Source organism: Sceloporus undulatus, chromosome 3, assembly GCF_019175285.1.
Source record: "Sceloporus undulatus isolate JIND9_A2432 ecotype Alabama chromosome 3, SceUnd_v1.1, whole genome shotgun sequence".
Lineage (NCBI taxonomy): Eukaryota > Metazoa > Chordata > Lepidosauria > Squamata > Phrynosomatidae > Sceloporus > Sceloporus undulatus.
In genome coordinates, this window is record NC_056524.1 from 88,336,167 (window position 1) to 88,359,907 (window position 23,741).

General features: G+C 42.4%; 1 protein-coding gene across 1 annotated transcript in view; it reads left to right on the forward strand.

Moving 5' to 3' along the window:
- Window positions 1-23,741, forward strand: part of VEGFD (vascular endothelial growth factor D) — a 39,688-nt gene that overhangs the window by 6,754 nt on the left and 9,193 nt on the right. Inside the window, exons 2-3 of the mRNA XM_042456858.1 lie at window positions 18,056-18,266; window positions 21,186-21,376. Coding sequence (XP_042312792.1) covers window positions 18,056-18,266; window positions 21,186-21,376 — 402 coding nt within the window. The remainder of the gene's footprint in view (window positions 1-18,055; window positions 18,267-21,185; window positions 21,377-23,741) is intronic.

Genomic DNA, 23,741 nt, shown 5'->3' on the forward strand with positions numbered 1-23,741 from the left:
TTGCCTATTGCTAGTCCCTTTGTTTCTGTTGATTCATTGTGACTAATATAAACTACATTTATATTTTACAATAGTGTGGTTGCAATATTCCAGAAAATCAGTCCTGTTCATTTCCCCAAGAGGATGTCATTGTTTTCCAGTAAATCTCAAAGAAACCCAATGTAATTCAGACTTTTATGTTGCACCATGTTTTTTTAAATACAGGAACGGCAGATTAAAATATGGTAATTACCATACATTGTAACTGTCCCAACTTATTTCATTGGAAAAGAGAACTATGAAGACTTCATCTAGCTCATACAGTTTTCATTCATGCTATTTGCCACTTAAATATTCATAAGAAGTATAATTGCATATATAATTTGGCTTTTTGAAATATGTAGTAGACTGTTCTGATGCAGGTAGCACCTAAGACGTTAGAAGGCTTTTTGATATCGTATAATACCTAGTGCTTTTTAAACTAATGACAACTGTTCTATGTGGGGGACACAGTTGATGTTCTTCAGTACATATTCTAAATAAAGGTTAACCTTTTTTGAATGAGTAGCTGTCAGCTCTTGTACTATTTTGAAAAGTGACATATATAATTAGGACTGCAATCGCAAGTTTGGTGGTGTTTCATGGCAGATGTCATATAAAATACCAACTCAGTCCTCATGTTATACAGATGCCATGCTAAGATGTTCATGACTTTTGGTTGCTATGCCTCCTGAAAACTTGCAGCTCAAAAATAGGAGGCAATGAAAATTATGGGGCTGTACAGATGGGTGGCAGGATGCCGTCCCTTTTTGCCCCAGATTGAGGCCACAGCAACCAAACCCCACAGCCTCTGCATGGAGCAAAAAGAAGCCCTGGAAGAGGCGTAATAGGGTGGCATGATGACACCCCTGCATCATTTGGATGCTGCACAAGAGTCGCGCCATGATGCCATGCGCCGTGTAGAAGGGCATGTAGTGTCATGACGCAATGGGGGCAGACTCATGGCATCCAGCGTGCGGACATTATGCCGTGACTCCACCCACAGGCCAGCACAAAGTGCTGGTCTGTATTCTGCCCACGTCAGTTTTTCGTTGTTGTTCTTTTATTGTTCAAAAATATTCAACAAATTCCTGTGAGTAAATGTTGCAAAGTGTTAAATCACTGGACATATCAATGATATGGAAATGTGGTGAGTGTTTTGAAATTGCAGGATCCTGACTCCATCTCCCAAATCCTGTCCCACTAGAGCTTAAAATCTTAGCAATCCTCTTTCCCTTGATTCAACAGGAATGAGGAAGGCAGGAAAGTGAGAGAGACTCTCTCTCTCTCTCTCTCTCTCTCTCTCTGTGTGTGTGTGTGTGTGTGTGTGTTTTACAGCTGGGTGATCTGTAAGAACATTATTAATAGCATTCAGATATGCAATATCATACTAGGCCCCTCCAAATGAAGCAGTTTTGCTGTTATTAAACTGACAGGAACAGAGAGACCAGTAAATGCTGAGATGCCACAGTGCTACTTCTATGGACTTTATCACATGGGGAAAATTGGATGTTTAAACAGTGATTATCCTGTGAAAATCATGTGATTGCAATTAATATTTTCACATGATGTTGCAATTAAAGAGCCATTATCCCCAGAATAACCAGGCAATAAACAGCAACAAATCATTCATGGTGAAATCCTGTGAATGATTTGTTGCTATTTATTGCCTAGTTATTGCCTGGTTATTCCTGGGATAATGACTCTTTAATTGTGATGTACGGTATGTGAAAATCTTAATTGCGATTGTGCAACTTTCACGGGATAATCACTGTTTAAATCCCTGATTTCCCCCCTCCCCCCGATTTTCCCTGTGTGATAAAGTCCTATGTCAAATGGACTGCTTAAATGCTTTTCTTAGAAAATCAGGAGCACACAAAACTTGGGAAGTTACTACACTACTATGTGTTCTGGGTCCTCAAATCATTACCCTACCACTCAGGTATGGGTGTCTTCAGTACGTTTGTATATCCCTTCCTCTTAAAGTAACTTGCCAAGATAAGGCAGGTTACTGTTATTCATACCAGGATATCTTCCAGACCAGATTATATTTCTACATATGGTGCATTAAGTTGCATTTGATGACTTCTTGGGAAAGCAGTAATTAGCCTGCTAACTGCTTAGAGAGTGCAATACATCCTGACATTGCCTGACAAATGACAACACTACATCAACTGTCAGTTTATTTCTGGGTTCATTTCAAAGCACTGTTCCTGGCCTTTAAAGACCTAAACACCCTGGGTCTGTGGATATTTGAAACCCACTCACATGCATTTTCTTAAGAATCTGGCTAGCCATTATGATGTTCTTCCCCTTTTGAAATGTGGCTGGGAACATAACTCTTTCCTACTTATAGCAAAAAGGCTTTGGAATTCCCTGTCATTTCAGTTCCCCCAACTTCCCACTCCCATTGCTTTTCCTCTTCCTTTTTTGTTTAGTATTTATGTCCTTGTTGTTGTGTGCCTTCAAGTTATATCCGACATATGGTGACCTTAAGGCAAACCTATCACAGGGATTTATCAGCAATATTTCTTCAGAAGAGGGTTGGTCCTGCCATCTTATGAGGCTGAGACAGTGTGATTTGCCCAAGGTTACCCAGTGGATTTCCATGCCTGATTAGGGATTTGGACACTAGTCTTAGTCCAACACCTAGACCAGGGGTAGACAACCTTTTTGAGCCGGGGGCCGGGTTGCTGTCCCTCAGACAACTGGGGGGCCGAAGCCAATAAATAAATAAATAATTTTATAAAAACATTAATTAAATAAATAAACCGGGACAAATGTAGGACAAAATTTTCAAATGGTGGACACTTTTTAAAAAAAATTTGGGGGACACACAAAAAAAAATTGCTGATTTTTTAAAAAAATGTTAATATAAATGCATGTTTCAGAGGCTTCTATAGACAATTGCCCCCCCTTGACCACCACTTGCCCCCCTTGCCTGCCGCTTGCCCCCCCTTGTCCGCCTCCTCCTGATAGGCCAAAGGCCCCACGCCCTCACGTGAGAGGCCAAAGGCTCCGGCGGCAATCGGCGGCAGGACTGGGCTGGGGCCGGTCCCAAAGCCTTGCCGGGCCACATCTGGCCCGCGGGCCGCAGGTTGCCTACCCCTGACCTAGACCATTAAACCAGTGGTTTTCAAATGTTGGGGCACAACCCAAAAAGGGGTGTGTGCAAAAGTTGCTTTAGAAGGGTGCAATAAATAAAGGCTCTAATTAACTAATGTCTGATCCAAGGAAGCAACCCACTTCCCCACTGACATACTGGATCCTGCTTGAGCGGAGGAGGGGCTGAGAAGGAAGGGGCTGAGAAGAAAACTGCATCCTCTGCTTGCTTAGACTTGCTTAGAATTGGTGATCTCTACCCAGTGGTACTCCTTTCTTCTTCTTCCTCTTCCTCCTCCTCCAGTAGATGGATAATGCCTTGAAGATGGCAGCCGGGCTGCATTGAGGAAAATACCAGACCCTCTAGCTCTCCCTGCCAGTCATTCTCTTCTTCCCAAGGCCCTAGTGTGATGGTGCTAAGGATTGTGCACTTGCATACAACCATACCTTGGATACCTTTTGCAGGCTCCCGTCCTCTCCTCTTGCTCAAGTCAGTATTTAACATTTTAAAATGACTCGGGCGACAAGGTCCAGGCACCAGACATGCATTCTTCTTGGACTGTTTCACAACTGCCCATCACAAAGGCTCTGTCAGAATTTAAACCCTTTCCTGACTCTGGAGTTTATCACACAGGGAAAATCAGGGGTTTAAACAGTCATTTTCCCGGCAAAGTCGCATGATCACGGTGAAGATTTTCACACACATCGCAATTAGAGAGGACTTATGCTGGGAATAAACAGGGAAAAACCAGCAACAAATCATTCATAGGATTTCCCCATGAATGATTTGTTGCTGGTTATTCCCTGGTTATTCCCAACATAAGTCCTCTTTAATCGTGATGTCAAGTGAAAATCTTCACTGCAATCACGTGACTTTCCTGGGGAAATGACTGTTTAAACCCACAATTTTCCCTGTCTGATGAAGTCCTCTGTTTCCCACATTCCCAACCTTCCCATCTCTTTACCAGATTTTAAACCGCTTTGCCACTGATCCGCCTCATGGAGGGGAAGAAGAAGGAATGGGGCAAGAAGGTGTATTGGCAGGAAAGGAGTTTAAATTGGCAGAGGCTTCCTTGTGAGAAGGTGGGAAACAAAGTCAGGTGCAGATTTAAATTCTGGCAGTGTCTTCCTTGTGAGAAGGTGGCATATGGAGACAGGCAGGTGTTTAAATTTTAGCAAGGGCTTTGTGATGTGAAGGGGGAAAAGAGAGTGAGGAAGAAGTTTAGGTTCTGGCTGTGGCCCCATGGTGGGATTGACATCCTTGGGGGGAGGGAGGCATTGGTTTGCCTGGGTCTTGCCACAGCACTCTCTGCTATTGCCCTGGGACCGCTTCTCAGCCTGACCCTCACAGGCTAAAAAAAATGTTAAATGCTTCATCATTTCAATCCAAGGTTGCTCAAATCCGTGGATATCAAACCTGTGGATACTGAAGGCCCACTGTACTGCATTGAATGGGCCCCTGCAACATGTACATATAGATATGCAGATGGCCCAGGGGGAAAAAGTTTGAGAACTGGTGCATTACACCATGCTACATTTAATTTACACACCACTTCCTTGTTAAAACACACCCTATCAAAACAGTTTGTACTCAGTAGAACTAAATTAATAGTGAAACTAAGAAGTCGCAAGCAATCAAATAGCAGCAATGTAAATGGCCAAACATTAAAATCCTCACAGACAGCTTTGCAAACCTGGCAACACTTGCAAGACCTTCATATTCTTTCCAATGTTTAATAAGTTCTGATTTTATTACTGATTTTATTGCTGCTGCTGCTATCTGAGTCTGTTTTATTATTCCCCCCTCCTTCCCCCCCCCCCCCTCTCCCTCCCTCCCTCCCTCTCTCTCAGCCTTTGCATATTTGTTTTGCCTCCTTCCATGCCACCATTGCAAAACAAGTATCCAGTGGCTGCAGTAACGGTCTCCAGACTGTATATTCTAGCTTGGAAGACATTCAGCTCCTCTCAGTTTTGGGGCCTCTTATGCAAGGAGGGAGAGAAGGGACTGGAAACATCATCCATAGATTAAAAACGGATGTCCAAAGATTGCCACATCTCCAGGACTCTCCCAATGTTTCCGGGAATCAAGCCCTACCACTGGGTTGCAGGAATGGTCAAGAAACTCCAGCTGGGTTCACTATGTCCTCCTTAAGCCAAAACAACAACCCCAAAGCCAGTCTCCAAACCAGATACTGCTAAGCCTGGATGGATGGATAGATGTTTAGATGAACGTTAGAGATAGGAGTAGGGCTCTGTTGCTCCTTTCTCTTTCCACCCTGAAGCTGGCAGCATAACTTAGTAGAGGGTACAGGTGCACATTTAAAAGTGGCAACAATTTTCTGGGCTGGACTATTGCTGCCATGGATTAAGGAGTCTGGGAAGACTATGAGAGCCTGCCAAAGAAAAGAAAGCAAGGTTTAGCGAATAAGTCACTCCTTTTGTTCTGTCCCAAGTGCATCTGAGGAAATAGACTGAAGTCTATGAAAGCTCATGCTGCCAACTTCTTTCTTTCAGTTAGTCTCATAGGTGCTACAAGATCTCTGTACATACTGATTCCACAAACTAACATGACTATGTCTTTGAATTCATCCTGTCCCAGTTTGTGTTTCCTTTCTTTCCAACTCTATCTGGGCTGCTTAAACTTTTATCAGGGTTCTACCAATCTTCTCAGAGGCCAGTTCATTTTCAGGAGGTGGGAGAATTTAAGGGCTTTGTAGGCTAGAGCTACACCATTTTGCTTTCTAACAATTTATCAGAAAGAAGCCTCAATTACCTTCTGATATTTTGGCTGGTGATCAAACTATCTTTCCTCCTGTTTGTGCAAACTGCTGCATTGGGTCCTATTCTCAAACATTACTATAATAATGTAGGATTGCAGAGTAGATCTGATCTCACAGGATTACTGTGGCCAGGGACGTAGCCAAGGGGAGGGGGTTCTTGGGGTCCGGACCCCCCCCTTCCATTAGAAAAATGAATGGTGTGTGCTGCTGTGCCGCTGCGCCCAAGCCCCATTATAATGGTGGCACTTAGTCTGGAAACACCCCCCCTTCCTAAAATTTTGGCTACGTCCCTGCTGTGGCTTGTGTCTGTATCAGTGGATGAACTGAATGGGAATAGCTTCCCCTATTCAGCTGCTTCTAGTTTCTCATTCCCTCTTCTCCAAAGAGTAAGAACTGGGAGAAAATTGTTGGTGCTGTTGTTCATTATCAAAGCTGAACTCTTTGTTACTCTTTTTGAAAGCAAAATAAATAAATAAACAAATAAATTGCAGGAAGAGAGAGGAGTTCTAGCTAGTATCCTTGGGAGTTTATCACTTGGAGGGCAAATTGGTAAAATCCCATGCAGAAACAGAATTTTTAAAATCTGGGTTGGTTTTGACAACTTTGCGTTTAGGTTATTTTCACGTTATTTCTCTTTCATGCAAACGTCATCTGAAAAACATCCTGCAATTGCAATTTTTTAAAACTTTATGTTAGGGTTAACCCTGAAGGTCATCTGAAAAACAAACCGCAAATTTGGATTGTTTTCAGTTTAAATTTAGGGGCAATCCAGACTGCCCCAAAGGGACGGGCTGGAAGCGCCCAGTTTCCCTCTGGAGGGATGCCACAGCAGCCAAACTGCATGGCATACCTCCAGACCAAAAAGAACCCAGAAAAAACACTGTGATGTGACCAAGACGTAAGTGCAGCGCCCGGCGGTGTGGACCCAGCGCCACTCTTGCATCACGCACGTGCACCACATATGGATGCGCCATGTAAGGATAACGCTATCCATATGTATTAGGTTCCAGAGCGTGCAGTTGCCGTGTGCTCTGGAATCCTAATTTTGGTGCTGACACAGCGCTTTCGGCCCATCTGTTTCGGGCCTTAGTTTCTGCATGGGATTCGTCCCATATGATAAACTCCCAAACAGCATGTTTGAGTTGCTTGCTTTGCTGTAGTATTTGCAGCCAGAAGAATGAGCAACCAGGAAGGTAGGAAAAGAGATGCTGAGGGGAGTGGATTAAAAAGTGTTGTCTTAGCAAAGGAATGGACCTTTCTCTGTCTTTCTCTGGTCCAGATTCTACATCACCAAATGATAATTTGTGATGTAATAGGGAGAGAGGAGCAATTAGTATAGAATATGGCAGCGAGGCTGGTTACCAGAAAATCTAAGAGTGACCACTAACACCCATCTTAAAGTCACTCCACTGGCTGCCTATTAGCTTCCAGGCACAGTACAAAGTGTTGGATATTACCTTTAAAGCCCTACATGGCTTGGGTCCAACCTATCTAAGAGATCGTCTACTTCCGTATAATCCACCTCACACTCTCAAGTCCTCTGGGAGGAATTTATTGCAGCCAAAAAAGACCAGACTGGCTTCAACCTCCCAAAGGATATTCTCCGCGACCGCTCCCAGATTGTGGAAAGACTTGTCGGAAGAGATCCATCAAATCACCAACCTGGATAGCTTCAAGAAAGCTATTAAGGCCTTTCTGGAATTGTTTCCACCCAGCATGAAAGACCCCCCCCCCATATATGCTGCATATTTTATATTATGTTACTCTCACCTGTTGTTATTGGTTTTAATAGTTTATTTAATAGGGTGATTTTAATAGTAATATGTTTAATTCTTTTTTAAGCGGAGGGTTATGAGATATTGTACTATATATCGGATGTTTTTATACTGTAAGCCACTCTGATTGTCTTATGGTAGAAGAGCGGGATATAAATAAAAGTTTTATTTTATTATTTATTACTCTTGATTCTTGAACTGTCTGGTGATTATTTTGCTTCTCTGAAACCCTTGACCATGGATTGTTTGACTACCCTTCTCTGCAACTCTTGAGCTCGAACTGCCTGACTTCTCTCTTGGATTGAACCCTGGACTTATGACCACAGACCTTTGTAAGCGACTTTGCCTTTGCTTTATATTCACAATCTCTGTGAGGAGTTACTTTGTTTATTGTTTAGACTGTGGCTATCAGCTACTTGGGTGCTTTCCTGGACATTATAGAGCTGTCCCTACCATTAGGCAATGTGAAGCAGCCACCACAGGCTGGAGGATTGTTGAGAGGTGATGTCAAGGGGCAGGGGGACAGATTTCTGTGTGCCACATTAAGCTGATCTGCCTCCCTCAAGTGCAAATCCAGTGTTCAAATATGAGTTACTGTCAAGAGTTGTACATACACTATGTCTGCCATAAAGATTTAGTAGTTGGTATAATGGATTATATAGTAGGGGGGAAAGCTATTGCAAAGACATGGAGATCTCATACACAGGTGCTACTGAAGGGATGCAACCATGAATCAAGCCTGTTCAAAGTTGTTTCAGTGAAAGGAATCTGGTGGCAATAACATGGAAGGGATGGTATGGCAACAAGAAGGGAAAGTGTGTTTATCAATTGTAACAAATAGAATTAAGCCTTGTTGAAGTTTGAAACTGTGTACAGTTTTATTAGATAGTTCTAATGCTTGGTGGTAATTTCTGATAATGAACGTCACTGGACTGGAACTATCATTTCTTAATAAAGGTTTTCTGAGTTTTAACTACTGGAGTCTGGTTTTCTGAATTTGGTATCCTGCTGGTTTGGACAGTTACCCATCCCTCATTTGTTCTGAATAAAGAAACTTGGTTGGAGTACTATCTGGACCTTTGCCTTGGGCAGTCAAATGTCTGCACATGAAACACATGAGCACTGTTCTTTTTAGTGGAACAAATGGTACCACAATACTTCTCCTCAAAATGAGGAAAGCAGGATAAAAAGGGGTATTGAGAAGTGAAGTACAACCGCTGGCTCAAATTTTAAGACATATGTTCACAGCTGACCGCACATAATACTAAAGAACTAGTTTGACTATATTGCATTGGCATATTGGCTGGAAATTATATACCGTGTTGTATGTTAAATTGGCTGTTTGGGCTTGTACCAGGACTCCTGAGGGGAAGGGAAGCGTTCAGAACCTTTTCTCTGACAGCCCCTTCTTGAGTTACAGACTATACTTTAGTCCCATTCAACATTAACCCTTGTGGAGGAAATCATGTGTGCAGCATGATATAATAGAGACAACATGGAAATCAGAGAAGGGATGCCCTCCTCACAATAATTCTGTATTACACTCATCACTCAGTTGCTTGTGTTAATGGGACTGGAGTCCAACAACATCTAGAGGGCTACAGGTTTCTCACTTCTGAGTCAAAAGGGTGATTCATTTCATCCTAGGAAGGAAAATTCATTCTATGGCTATGACTAAATTTTCCTCCCTCATGCTAACCTACCACACAAGGGTGTTTTGAGGATGAAATTGGTTGGTCTTCATGTACTACTGTACATCACATTATTCCTCTAAGAAAGGACAAGATCCTTCTTCGTTAGAAATATGAGAAAGACATATTGAATGTGGTGTAGTTTCGATCTACAGGACCAATTTCTTTTGAATTACAGTTATGCAAGGAGCGAAAGGTGATCCATCGTTCCTAAGAGGTATTGCCAATGAAGTGGTTTGTGACCAGAGTTAGACCCTCTGGGTTCATTGCAAAAAGAAAATACAATATAACATTTAACTAGGTCATTTATATTTTCTCCAAACCCAAAACTGTATTCTTTCTGGATGCTACTATAATGAAATGCTTATTGTTGGTTTTAGGGTTAGGAACCAGAAAATATATTTGGCACAGCGGCATCATGAAATGCCTGGGCCACAGACTCATTTTTTAAGCTCTTCAGAAACCACATGTAGAATGTCATATTCAAGTGGGAAGCAAGTTAAATGCTCCCTGTTCTCCTACAAGTAATTTGAGAATATTTATATTGGAAAGGAAGCAAATAATCAGGAAAGAAGAAAGGCAGCAACTGAGATGGTCTGGGTGGTGGTGGTGGCAAATTGAGTACATTGGTCCTTAAATAAGAATTCTGCTCCCCATAAAGTTTTCCTTCAATCCCCAAGATTCTACCATAGTAGAAAATGACACTGAAAATGACACTTCTTTTATTTGCTATGTTCATATTCTCATGGCAACTTTGCTTGTCTTTTTTCTTTGTATGGCTCAACTGTATTTCTAAATGTTCAAGTGAGGTTTCTATCTATGTGAAGGAAAATGTAATTTGGATAAGGAAGAAATTTAAACTAGGTTTTTAACCTATTATTTAAAATTATTTTTTAATCTAGTTTTACTTTTCCGGGCAGTGTAATGTTATTTTAATTTTAACTTGTGTGTGTTTTAGCTTTATGTGGTTTTATTTGTATCTCTTCTTATAGTTGGGATATAAATAAAATGATTGCTTGATTGGTTTTTCCCACTGGAGCTACTCCCCTGGCCCAGACTCCATTCATTCTGCTTCACAGGGGTGCCAGGTTGACACCATATCATTCCCTCAGCCAAAACCTGAGGCCAGAGGGTGTATCTTTGTGAAGTTCCAAGGAATAAGCTTTTGTGTAATAATTACAAAATAGCATACATGTGGGTGTACATTAAAGATTGCTGCAGACAATGTGAATTTCTTGCAGTAACTCCTAAATAAATCCAGAGACATAGCTGTGTTAATGTGTGAAGGAAGTTGTAACATCAGCTTGCATAGAGTTGGTCTACTTTGTCAGCATCTGAGAAAGTAGACCAAGGACTTCGACTTCACATTAGACCAAGGGCATTACCATATGTTCTCAAAGTAATTGCATCATTTAAAAAAAATGGAAATATACTGGGTTCAGAGCAGGTGGTATGTCTTTGCAATCGCATGACTGGAGCTGCTGTTGTCAACACACTCTCTTCCTGTCTCTCTAGTTTTTAAATATAATTTTAATTTATTTTTCTTTTAACTTTCCACACAATTCTGATTCTCTGCTACTGTGATGTAATTTTTTTTTAAAAAAGAAGAGATGAAATAGGAAAAAAACGAAATCAGGCTGCTTGAGAATAACAAACAGGTGAGGGAGAGAAGGAGACACTGACACCATATGTCAATTCCAAAAGCCCCAGAAACAATGTTTTACAGCTGGGGACTAGTGTGATTGGGAGGTCATTGACAAGTTTCCCCATCAATGAAAAGGCATATAGCAACTAAGAGTCAGGGACACAGCAGCTATGGGTTGTCTGTTGACCTGAAATCCAGGAGAAGCCTAACAGTTCCCTAAGACTCCAGGCAGTGCCTCAAAATTTGTCAACCCTACTCTCACACACATACTTGCAAACTCACATATCACCCCTTCCACATTGCAATCAGGCTCTTTAAAAGCTTCAGTTGCTGCCAATGGAGTCTTTTGAAAAATATGGGGTCATACCTTCCAACTGTCCCATATCCTTCAGCTGTCCTGATTTGGCAGGGATAATCCTGGTGAATCCTCTGTTCTTTCACTCTGCTGCTTTGACAATGTCTTAGTCCAGCTGCTGAAAACTGGGTTCAAATGGCAAAAGTAGTTTGCACTCAACTAGCTGGGTGGGGGTGGGGGAGAATCTTGCCATTCCCAGTAGGCTCTGGCAAAAGCAAATTACTGCAGACTCTCACTTGTTTTCTTCCACAGTAATAACTTTTACCATCTTGACCACACCTTGATGTCGCTTGGCCACATGTGTCCCAGTTTTCATCTGTGAAATTCTGGAGGGTATGTGGTGTGTGCATATATCTGGTATTGTAATTTTTTAAAATTGGGATTGCAGTTTTGGGCAGTCCACATAAAATGGCAATCCTCTCAAATGCCCCCTGCCAGCATTGCAAGAGAGCCTTTAAAAAGCTTGCTGTCCTTTCAAATCCTTAAAGCCTCACTGCAGTGGAGGGAGTGGAGTAGGGGTAGTAGCAGCCTCCCACCTCAATGAAATATTCCCCATGCTGCAAAGCTTACCAAAGTCTACAGCATAAGGATTTTATTTTCTTGTGTGGCTCAGCTTTTTGGCTAATGCTGCTTAAAATCATTTGCTAAAAGACTCCCTTTGCCATCATTTCCTGGCATTAAAGTCAACAGTTTGAGCTTTATTTGCTGGTCTGGGTGTGGTGGCTGTATGAGAGCCACAGATCTGTTTTTGGTATTACTTACACATCAAATTGCTGTAGAATATTAGCTTTGGATAAAAGGGGCATTGGCCAGCTGTTAATGTTGTTTTGTAGCAACTGTGTGCCAGTATTTCATGATTCTACAGAAAGATTATTTAAGTTCAGGGCTTTTCCAGGTATGCTAAGGGAATTTTACTCATGGATCCAAACAATTATCGTCCAGTTAGTCTGACATCAATATCAGGAAAGATTCTGGAGCAGATCATTAAAGAAAGTGTCTGTGAACATCTAGAAAGCAATGCCATAATCACAAAAAGTTAACACGGGTTTCAGAGAAAGAAGTCATGCCAGACAAACCTTATCTCTTTCTTTGATAAAATTACCAGCTTGTTAGATGAAGGGAATGCTGTGGATATAGTATATCTTGATTTCAATAAGGCCTTTGACAAAGTTCCCCATGATATTCTTGCAAACAAGCTTGTAAAATGTGGGCTAGACAAGGCAACTGTTACATGGATTCGTAACAGGTTGACCGACCGAACATGATGACCGAATGGCTCCTTTTCATCCTGGAGAGAAGTGACCAGTGGGGTCCCACAAGGCTCTGTCCTTGGGCCAGTTCTATTCAACATCTTTATCAATGACTTGGAGGACAAAATTGGGGGAATACTTATCAAATTTGCAGATGACACCAAATTAGGAGGAGTAGCTAATACTTCAGAGGACAGGATCAACATTCAAAATGACCTGAACAGACTAGAAAACTGGGCCAAAGCTAACAAAATGAAATTCAACACAGAGAAATGTAAGGTACTGCACTTAGGGTGGAAAAACGAAAAGCACAGATATAGGATGGAGGACACCTGGCTGAATGAAACTACGTGTGAAAGGGATCTAGGAGTCCAAGTAGACCACAAGTTGAACATGAGTCAACAGTGTGATGTGGCAGCTAACAAGGCCAATGCGATTTTAGGCTGCATCAATAGAAGTATAGTGTCTAGATCAAGAGAAGTAATAGTGCCACTGTATTCTGCTTTGGTCAGGCCCCACCTGGAATATTGTGTCCAGTTCTGGGCACCACAGTTAAAAAAGGACATTGAGAAACTGGAGCGTGTCCAAAGGAGAGCGGCTAAAATGGTGAAAGGTCTGGAAACCATGCCCTATGAGGAACGACTTAGGGAGCTGGGGATGTTTAGCCTGGAGAAGAGAAAGTTAAGAGGTGATATGATAGCCCTGTTTAAATATTTGAAGGGATGTCATATTGAGGAGAGAGCAAGCTTGTTTTCTGCTGCTCCAGAGACTAGGACCTGGAGCAATGGATGCAAGCTGCAGGAAAATAGATTCCACCTCAACATTAGGAGGAACTTCCTGACAGTAAGGGCTGTTCGACAGTGGAACAAACTCCCTCGAAGTGTAGTGCAATCTCCTTCCTTAGAGTTCTTCAAACAGAGGCTGGATGGCCATCTGTCGGGGATGCTTTGATCTGGATTTCCTGCATGGCAGGGGGTTGGACTGGATGGCCCTTGCGGTCTCTTCCAACTCTATGATTCTATGATTCTATGATATATATATTCTTTATTATTTATTAAGTCAGATTTAAGCAGGAGATAGATACAAGCAATTTATATATTGGACAATACAGTTCATGATCCAATACGCTCATTAGGCAGCAGAGGAACCAAAAAATATGATCAATGTGAAGGGTATACTCATTGCACATGTATTTGGGTGTTTCATGCTCCTAGCATTAAGCAGTTAGAAGGCAAACTACACTTTGTACATCAATTCTATTTCTCCTAAATGGATTTTCTGTGGAAATGACAGAAGAAGCAGTGGGAAAATATGGGAGTGTATGAATGGAAGACATGTTTCCAAGGATCCCCTTCTTTGCCAAATTTTTGTGAATGAGGCAGGGTGGTGACACGATGAAAGCATCATCTGGAAGCAACTTTAGGGCATGTGTGGGTGTTTTGCATACACATGCCACTATTCTGCATCAGACGTCTTGGCCAAGATCCTCAGCAGAGCAAGCAGAGCATAGTTCCTTTTTCTCCCCACCGCACCCCAGCAGCTGTCAAACTCCCAGAGTTGTCTCTGTTGTTTACAGGTGAAGGGACAGAGAGGGGAAGCAATTCAGATAAGGAAGGAGCAGCAGGTCTCATTTTGGAGGGGAAAGAAACAAGGTGCACTTACAGGTGGGGCACACCCTCCTTTCCCTTAGATGCCAGACCAACTGCATCTTCCTTTGATGAATTCTTTCCCCCTTCTTCACTTTCACAGCTGGGGTGGGAATACTTTGGATGCCTAGAGCAGTGCTTCCCAGTGGTGATCCTGCACCGGCTGATCCTTGGTGCGGGGAGGGGGGAGGAGGGAGACTTCCTGGGGCGCAGCCTCTGGGGCGGAACTTCTGATGAAATTTCTGGGCTTCTGGGGACCGCACATGCAATTCTCCCTGATGAGGAAAAGGATGGGATGGCATGTGGGGTAGACTCCACACAGAGAAAATGGGGCAGTGTGTGGGTGGGAGGACTGGAGCAGCACATGCCTGCAAAGGACAAAGTGGCATGCAGGGGAGATGGAGGGGTATATGTGCCATGGGGTGAAACAGCACATGTGCACATGGAGAAGGAGTGGGGCGGGGAAAGAAGTGGCACACGGGGTAGATGGCGCATGGAGAATGGTGAAAGGGGGACTGAGTGGGTGTCACCCCCCTTCTGAGATGCCACCCGGTGTGGGTAGCACTTCCCACAAGCCCACAGTGATGCACCTGTGATAGTCAAACATTTTCAGGCTACCTCCCCTTTTGTCTTGGGTGACAACCCTAGTGTCTACCCCATGCTAGCTAGCCAAGGCAAGGGGGAAAGGAGGAGAGCTTGTGCATACCTGTCCTCCTCCATTCCCCTTTGCCTTAGAACCAGATGTATCTTTCTTACTCAAGGAGGCTTTCTTCCTTGGGCTCCTTGTAGAAGGAAGCCAAGCAGTTTCTGTGGCAAGTACTTTGGTGCCCAGAGAGGGAGTGAGGAAAGGGGAAGGACAGGGTCCGTTTGCTCTGCTCCCAGGCAAGGCAAAGCCAGAGGAGCCATGCTAGGTCTCCCGCCTCACAGCTTGAAAAGATGGATGGGCAGCTAGTTTCCCAAGCTACTCTCCATTTGTTCTCCCTCTGTCCTGTTCTAGAATGGTTCACAAAAAAAGTTTCATGCAACCCTGATCTCCACAATTCCCCTCTACCCTCCTTTTTTTTCCATCACTGCCCCCTGCTGCCCCTTTTCCCCCTCAGTGCCCCCCTGGAGCTTTCCCATGCCCCCAAGGGGGTGCTCCTGCCCAGTTTGGGAATCACTGACCTAGAGGATGTCCCTTGCACCCCTTAAAAAAAATACCACACCATTTGTTTAGTAAGCGATACTTAGGTATGTGGATGCCACAAACAGAAGGCTGCATATGTACTATATTGCATATTCTGTACATACAAGTTTCCCTGTTATTTTAATGAAGGAGAAAATTCCTGTGCGCATATTTGAATGTGTCTAATATACACCACATTAAGAACAATACAGAAGGATGATCTGCTTACACCCCATAGACTGCTTGTGGTTCCTTGAAGTAGTGTGGATAGTGAAGCTACTTCATATGGCAGGGCTTACTCAATGGTAGCACGCCAGCTATGGCATGGAGGGCACAGGTGCTTGCAGCTCTTTGGATATTGTTAGGATCCTACTCCAAGTCCACTCACCATGGCATAAGCCATGCCTAGGAACTGCAGTCCAACAAAATCTGGAAGTTTTTTGTGGGTTTTTCGGGCTATGTGGCCATATTCTAGAAGAATTTATTCCTGATGTTTTGCCAGCATCTGTGGCTGGCATCTTCAGAGAATGCTGGCATGGAAGAGAGTGGGGTATATATATATGTATGTAATGGTGGTGGCCTGATGGTGGCATCCCATCTGAACAGCTGCCACCATTTTCACATAACAGACACATAGCGTCCGCATTGGCACACTTGCAACGTAACCCAGGCGCCAGTAAAAGACCCCAGAAAACCCGGGTTCTTTTTATTCTGGAGGGACGTCGTGCAGTCTAGTGGCTGCAGTGTCCCTCCGGAGTTACAATGGGCACCTGCAGACCACTGTTTTCGGGTGGTCTGTACTGCGCCTAAGTAGTACTTAACTGCACAATTGTACCTGACTTGACTCAGGAGTTTCCTCTTACTGATAAACAAAATTCTTGTCTAGCTTTCTGATTTGTGTGTTCTCTCATTTTAAAGCCACTGTGTTATTACAGTATATTGTGTTTTATTTTAAGCCTATCTACATTCATATGTGTTTTTAATCTGTTTCCTATAAAATTTGTATTTCCTTGTCTGGTAAATCTTGTTGTTGTTAAAGAGTATTATTGGTAGAGCAGTTTTTTTTCCTTTCCTGATTGTGCTTAAGATTTAATTGAACTGTGTTATTCCATTAAATTTTAATGGGATGAAACAACACTGCAATCTATTCATTTTTTTTCTCAGAAGTAAATTCCACCACGTTCAGTTGTGTTCATTAAACTTTAAAGGAACTTAATGGAATTTACTTCTAAATTACTTGTCCAATTATTTGATTTACTCAATATTTTCTAGTACAATATTTTAGCAGTACCAAAACAATCTACAAAATTGTTACAATTTACAAGTATTTATTTTTGAGAACTATAGGCCGTTTAAAGCCAGGAACTTTTCAGCTATGCTTATTTTAATCCAAAGGGTTTTGCAATTAATATGCAGAACAACCTGTATATGTCAAACCTAGAGATCATATAGAGTTATGCACCTTTTGCTTACAAAGAACCTCATTTATTCATAAAGGTATAAAAAGCACATTCAGGTAACAAACCTTGTGGCTAACTAGAATGCAAACAATGTCACGTCCCTTGTGTTTTATTATAGAAAACAGTTTACAGTGCAAAGCTCAAGTCTTATTTCTGCTGTTTGAAAACAACATGAATATGTGACTTACAAATGCTTAAAACTGTATGTAGTATGGAGCAGAAAGTCTAGGTTGTTTTACATCTTCTACAAGGAGGTGTTCGTAGAAGTTTGTGTTCTAGTCTTTGGATAGAACCCCAGGCAGTAAAAGAGCAATTTAAATTCATGATGAGCATTTTGAAATGTCATTAAATCCTTTCCACATTTAAAAACCCTACTTCCTCCTTTATATTACAGTTGATAGAAATAATATTTTAAATAGTTGAGAAGTGGTTTAAAAAATCCATCCAGTCCTGGTGACTCAAGTACTGGTTTCTGGCAGAAAACAAGTTTCCTTGGCCTTTCTGTGTGGAAAATAAATTTTCCATGTAAGTAATGCGGGTATTTATAGTAAGTCCAGAATAGTTTTTGAAAACTGTGCTTTTTTAAATGACTTTCTCTCAGTAAGGAGAAAAATTGTAACACTATTTGGTTTTACTTGTGAGAACAAAACTTTACATCCCTGCATCACAGCTGGCTGCTGACCAACAAAAGAGGCTAGTAATCCATGAGATAATATCCCTGGACCTCCAACTGTTTTACTAAATCTGGTCTTAAAATATCTCCTTTTATCTGAGGCTAATTTTTGTGGTTGCTTTGATTTTAAAGCTCTGTAAGCTATCTCTATATTTCATTGACTATCTGTATTCCTGAGCAAGCATGGTGTAGTGGTTTGAGTGTTATACTGTAACTCTGGAGACCAAGGTTTAGAATTAACCTTGGAAACTCACCTAGTGGGTGACCTTGGGCAAGTCATATTCTCTCAGCCTCCGAGGAAGGCAAAAGAAAACTCCCTCTGAGCAAGTCTTGCTACAATGCTCCTATGACAGATTCATCATAAATCAGATATAACTTGAAGGCACATAACAACAAATCTATATTCCATTGGCTTAGTCAGCACAAACTGAATTTGGCTGCTCAAAGAATTGGTGCTCTGGTTCGATCTTTTGTGGTTTGCCTCCATCTTTGCAGAGAACAGCACTTTCTGCCTTGGAGTGGTCAGAGCAACAGATCAGGAATGCTGCCAGTTTAGAGGAGCTCCTTCGAATTACCCATTCTGAGGACTGGAAGCTGTGGAAGTGCCGACTAAAACTCAAGAGTGTGGCTGCCTTAGATTCTAGATCTGCCTCACACCGCTCCACAAGATTTGCCGCGGCTTTCTATGATATCGAGATGCTCAAAAGTAGGTGCAATGTTTATGAGCTTGATCTTTTCTCGTCCTCTAAAACAGGGTTGGGTAGACTTGTGGGATGGACTTTGACATTTTATTAGAACCTGTGGAGCCACCAATCAGATCCTGGTGCAGAAGACATAAAGAATCTAACAGAAATTTTTTTGTTGAGTACCAAAAGTCAACAGAGCTCACAGCCCTTCCATTTTTAAAAACAAAACAAAACAAAAAACAAAAAACCCAGCTTACTATATCCCAAGGCTTTCTTCATTTCACCTGTCCTTGTACTCTGTGATTTTGGGTAGCAATATTCAGGATTGCCAGATGCAATAAGGGACAAGACTCTTGTCCCTTTAATATTAAGTTAGAAGAGGAAATTTTAACAGGTATTGCTTTTCACCCAAGCAAAACCTGAGGAAATTCCCTATTCTACAGCTGCAATTACACTGGAGAATTAATGCAGTTTGACACAGCTTTAATTGTCATGGCCAATGCCACAAAATTATGGGATCTGTAGTTTTATGAGATATTTAGCCTTCTCTGTCCGAGAGCTACAACAAACTACAAATCTCAAGATTCCATATGATGGAGCTATGACAGTTTAGGTGGTGTCAAACTGCATTAATTTTGTAGTGTGGCAAGCAGCCTACACAACTATTAAAGGAACAGGAGTCCTATCCTTTATTTGTCCTGGCAATCCTATGCTAGTCTTGAAAAAAATGCCCTCAGCACCCTCAGAGCCATGGATTGACTTTGTCTGGCCAAAAAAAGAGGGTGGATTGATGGTGAAAAGAGGTATTTAGAAGCCTCCAGGGGCAACAATTTAGTTTTGAATAGGTTGCAAGACCTCCATGTACATTTTAATCTCTCTCACATACACAAACTTGTTTTTTTAAGAACCAGAAGTGAATTTCCAGTCACTTTGGATTTTCTATGTTATTTTTCAGTAGTCCATGCAACCCCTCAAGGATTCCAGGGCGTAAAAATGGCTTCTGGAATTGCCACACTTACTCACCCTGATCAACTGCAACTTGCACAGAGACCTGCCAATTGATCCACATTCATTTTCTGCCCTGCTGTAGGCATACACAGTTTGTGATATGAGTGGTCACAGTTTGTATAGAGTATAATCTGAACAAAGGAGAAAAACAGGGTTAATGTCAGAAATGTATCCAGTATCTGCCACAGAATTCTTTGGATTATCTGTTCACAACAGTTTGGTTTTGTTTTTAAAAAATAGACATTTTCCCACTCATCAAAGAAAGAAGGCATGTAAACAATAACCAAACATCCAGGAGTCACCATCTGAAGAATGTACCAACAGCAGCACATGTACACGCACAAACACACACAGAGAGAACTTGCCAGCTCCTCAGAAACAAACAGTCTGCAGATGAATAACATTTGAATTCCTGTTTTTAATTACGTGTGTCCTGATATAAAACACCACATTAGCCTGGACATTGATGGGTAGCAGAAAAGGCCTGGAGGGCTAGTCTCACAAAGTATGGAAGAACTAGGGATGGAAATTGTGTAGCCTTCGAGGCACATTGGGTCTGCAGCTCTTTGCAGTCCTAGCCAGACTAGCCGATGGTGAGGAATGCTGAGACTTGTAGCCCAACAATTTGGGGGGGGGGGGGGAGCAATTCCCAGTGGACCAATGATGTGACATGACAGCTGCATTCTTGCTCATCTTTTGCATTAGCTATCTTGACCACACGTTGACGTTGCTTGGCCACACATTTCCTTGGTTTTCATCTGTGAAGTGATGGAGAGCATGGTAAACACTGATCCTCACATAGTCCAAAAGGCACAATCCACACATAAGAGCAGGGATGGGGAAGTATGGCTTCTTGTTTTTCATTTTTCAAAAGATCTCTCCTGGGACTAAAATAATTCGGAGGTGAGGAATGTAGAAGGATTGCCCTCCTGCCCTGGGAGGGGGGCATTTTCTAAAAGACAGTCACTTGGCCACCTCTCCCTAAGAACAAGATTGATAGTCTTGGTGAGAATTAGTAAAACTCCAAAGTTTGTGGAAGTACAAAAAACCAAGTCTCTAAGGGTATAATATTCAGTAAGAAGAAGTTTCCTCTGTGGGTCAGTGGTGCTGGCAGACTGTTGATTGGTGAGAGTGGGGGGGGGGGGGGGGAGAAGCAGAGGCCTCAAGGGAAAACAGGGCTTGGGAACTTTTTTTGTAAAACAGATACAGTACATTGATACTGGCTATATTGGCTGGGGGATTGTGGGAGTTATACCTTTATAAACAGTAAGAAGAAGGTATGGCCAGCTGGAACCCTGAGCAGATGTACTCCCATGTTGCAGGTACCATTTCTTGCTTTAAGATATGGTTGGCTTCCTGTTAGTGAGTTAAAATAGCAGTAACATTTACATTTCTATACCACTTATCAGTGAACTCAACACTCTCTAAGCAATCTGTAAGCCAATTGCCCCCAACAAGGTGGGTACTCATTTTATCAACCTACGAAAGCAAGGAAGGCTGAATGGGCCTTGGAGCCTTGGGACTGAACTCACAACCATGTGGCTGCAGTACCGGCATTTAATCACTGTGCTACCAGGGCTCCACTAACAATAGTTAGTGACTTATGGCAGATATAACATCCTTAGGGTCCTTGAGGATGTGTTGCAGTGCATCCAGTTAAATTTGAGAAAAATGTCTTGATGTTTCTGATGCTCCCTCACTTTCCACACTCTCCACCATCATGGAAATTCGAGGAAGGGGCTACCAAACTGAAAAGGTGGGTTGGGAGGAGTTACATCCAGAGACATATTTCAACCATATGCCACAGATATTTCTCTTGTTAAATTTTTGCTCCCTGTGAAAAGCAAAGTTTCACCTATTATAGTTCTGTATAGTACAGCTGACCTCCAGTTGTGATTCTTGGTGCACTGAGAATGGATTTGTTTTTCCAGTCATAGATGAGGAGTGGCAAAAGACTCAGTGTGTTCCACGGGAAACCTGCGTGGAAGTGGCCAAAGAGTTGGGTGCAACCACCAATACATTCTTCAAGCCTCCCTGTGTGAACGTGTACAGATGTGGTGGATGCTGCAATGAAGAGAGCCTCAGCTGTATGAACACTAGCACCTCTTATGTGTCCAAAATGGTATTCAGATCACTTTCTGCTCTTCTGCAGCCACTAGTGCCTTGGCAAAGAATCCAATGCTATGCATGTTTCTTTAGAAGAAGTCTCACTTAATTCAGTGGGATTACAACGTGTTCCTAAACAAGTCTTCATAGGAGTCTGCTTTATGCTGAGCTAGTCTGTTGCTCCATTTTGTTCTATAGTGTCTACACCACTGCTCCCCTGAAATCTGGTGTTATTTATTTATTTAATATGCCACCTTTCTCCAACATGGCCTCCTATGTTTCTCATCATTCCCTATGACAAATGGTTATATATGTTGGAAATTATAGTATACCACATCTGCAGGGTTTCAGGTTGAATACATTGCTAGTCTACACTGACTTGTAGTGGCTTTCCATGGTTTCAGACAAGAAACTTTCCCAGACCTACGTGGAGATGCCAGGGATTGAACTGAGGACCCACTGAGCTATGGCCCTTATTATTATTCAATTTTACAAACATCTGCTGCACTTCAAACATGTTCCAGATACAAATGCATGATAAATTATGCATCACTTTAAAATTGACAAAAGTGTCATTTATTCATGGCTTGCTATCACAACAGCCCTGTTTGTTTGTCCACTACTATCTCACATTTAGGCTGAGAGACAGGACTTATCTGCACTTGCCAGAATACATCAGGCTCCTCCTGGAGTGTTCTGGCCCCAAATTCCCCCAGAATTTGCTCCTTATTTTGTTCCCTCACCCAGTGAGGTCCCCGTATGCTGCCTGGTGTAACTGCTGAGGTCAGAACGAGGTATCCAGCCATGCTGTTGACACTGGGCACTTTGAGTGATGAACTGTGAATGTAAAGGCAGCTGCTGCCACCGCTTAACCTCCTCCCCTAGAAACCCCCCAGAAAAAAGCGAGTTTTAAAGATGTGGATTAGGGGGATGAAGCTCCAAATCAGGTGTTGTAAAGACAGGCTGGATTCAATTTGGGATTTGGGCCCTGTGTTGTATAAGCAGGATGCAGCGAGCACAGGGGGACTCAGGGTAAAACACCCATGTAGGTAAGGGCAACGTCACTTCCTTAAGGCTATACAAGTTTCCCACAGGTATAGACATGTTAACTGTTTATACAGCAAATGAATTTTGTTCCATTCATGCTAATTAGGGTTGTCAGTTCAGAATCATCACAGGCCCAAAACCTGAGACCTAGGGAAAGCCCATGGTAATATTATTAAGCATGGTGAATTAAGTACCAAACACAGTTGTTCACAGCTAGTCATTCAACTCCTCCCCCCATATTTTCCTGTTTAGAAATTAAGATAGAATTTAGAGATGACCCATGAAAACTGGAAACTCAAGGCCAGGCCCTGAAATCAGGCACTCCTAATGCTAATATGAAAGAGAAAACATGTACCCTCAAACAAGTGATTCTGGGCCAGGGATTTCCAAACTATCACAGTTCTTGGGTGATAGTTTGAGTTGTTGTTGTTAATTGCTCTTAAGTCAACCCTGACTCATGGTGACCCTGTGGATGAGATCATTGTCTTTTCTAGTAAGTCATGCTTTTTCATGATGTCGCCAAAGTATGAACACTTCTGTTTGATCATCTTGGCTTCTAGGGAGAGTTAAGACTTGAGCTGTTCAAGGATCCATTTGTTTATCTTTTTGGCTGTTGACAGTATCATCAGCACTCTTCTCCAGCACCATATTTCAAATGAGTTGAATTTCTTCTCATCTGCTTTCTTCACTGTCCAGATCTCACATCCATGCAGGGACATAGCCAGGATTTTGGGAAGGGGGGGGGGGGGGCCCCGAAAAAAGGCCCCCTTTTTTGGGGGGGAAAGGCCCCCCCCCCCCCCCGACACAAAAAGAGGGTCGAGCGTTTATCTCATGATGGCACCACTTTAACTTCCGTTATGGCTCTGTGCTATGGAATCTTGGGATTTGTAGATTTGAGGAGCTGTTTAGCCATCTCTGTCAGGTGCCGCAACAAACTACAAATCCCAGCATTCCACGACATGGAGCCAAGGGCAGTTAAAGTTGCATCAAACTGGTTTATTTTTTCATTGCAGATGCAAACTAAGTCCTTCCTCTCGAGGTGTTTACATCAGATAAATTCAGCTCAATAAAGTAAAGTGCAGCTGCTCAAGCAATGAGCGACAGCCACTCTGTTCATGCTCAGAGACACCCTGTTCATGCTTTGAGACACTGCATTCCAACTTCTGAGCTGAGCTAAGAACCCAGGCTGCACCCACACATTTCATTCTCACTTCCAAGAGGGATTTTTAATTCCAAGACACACACACACACACACACACACTTTTTAATTCCAAGAGTCATCTATCTATCTATCTATCTATCTATCTATCTATCTATCTATCTATCTATCTATC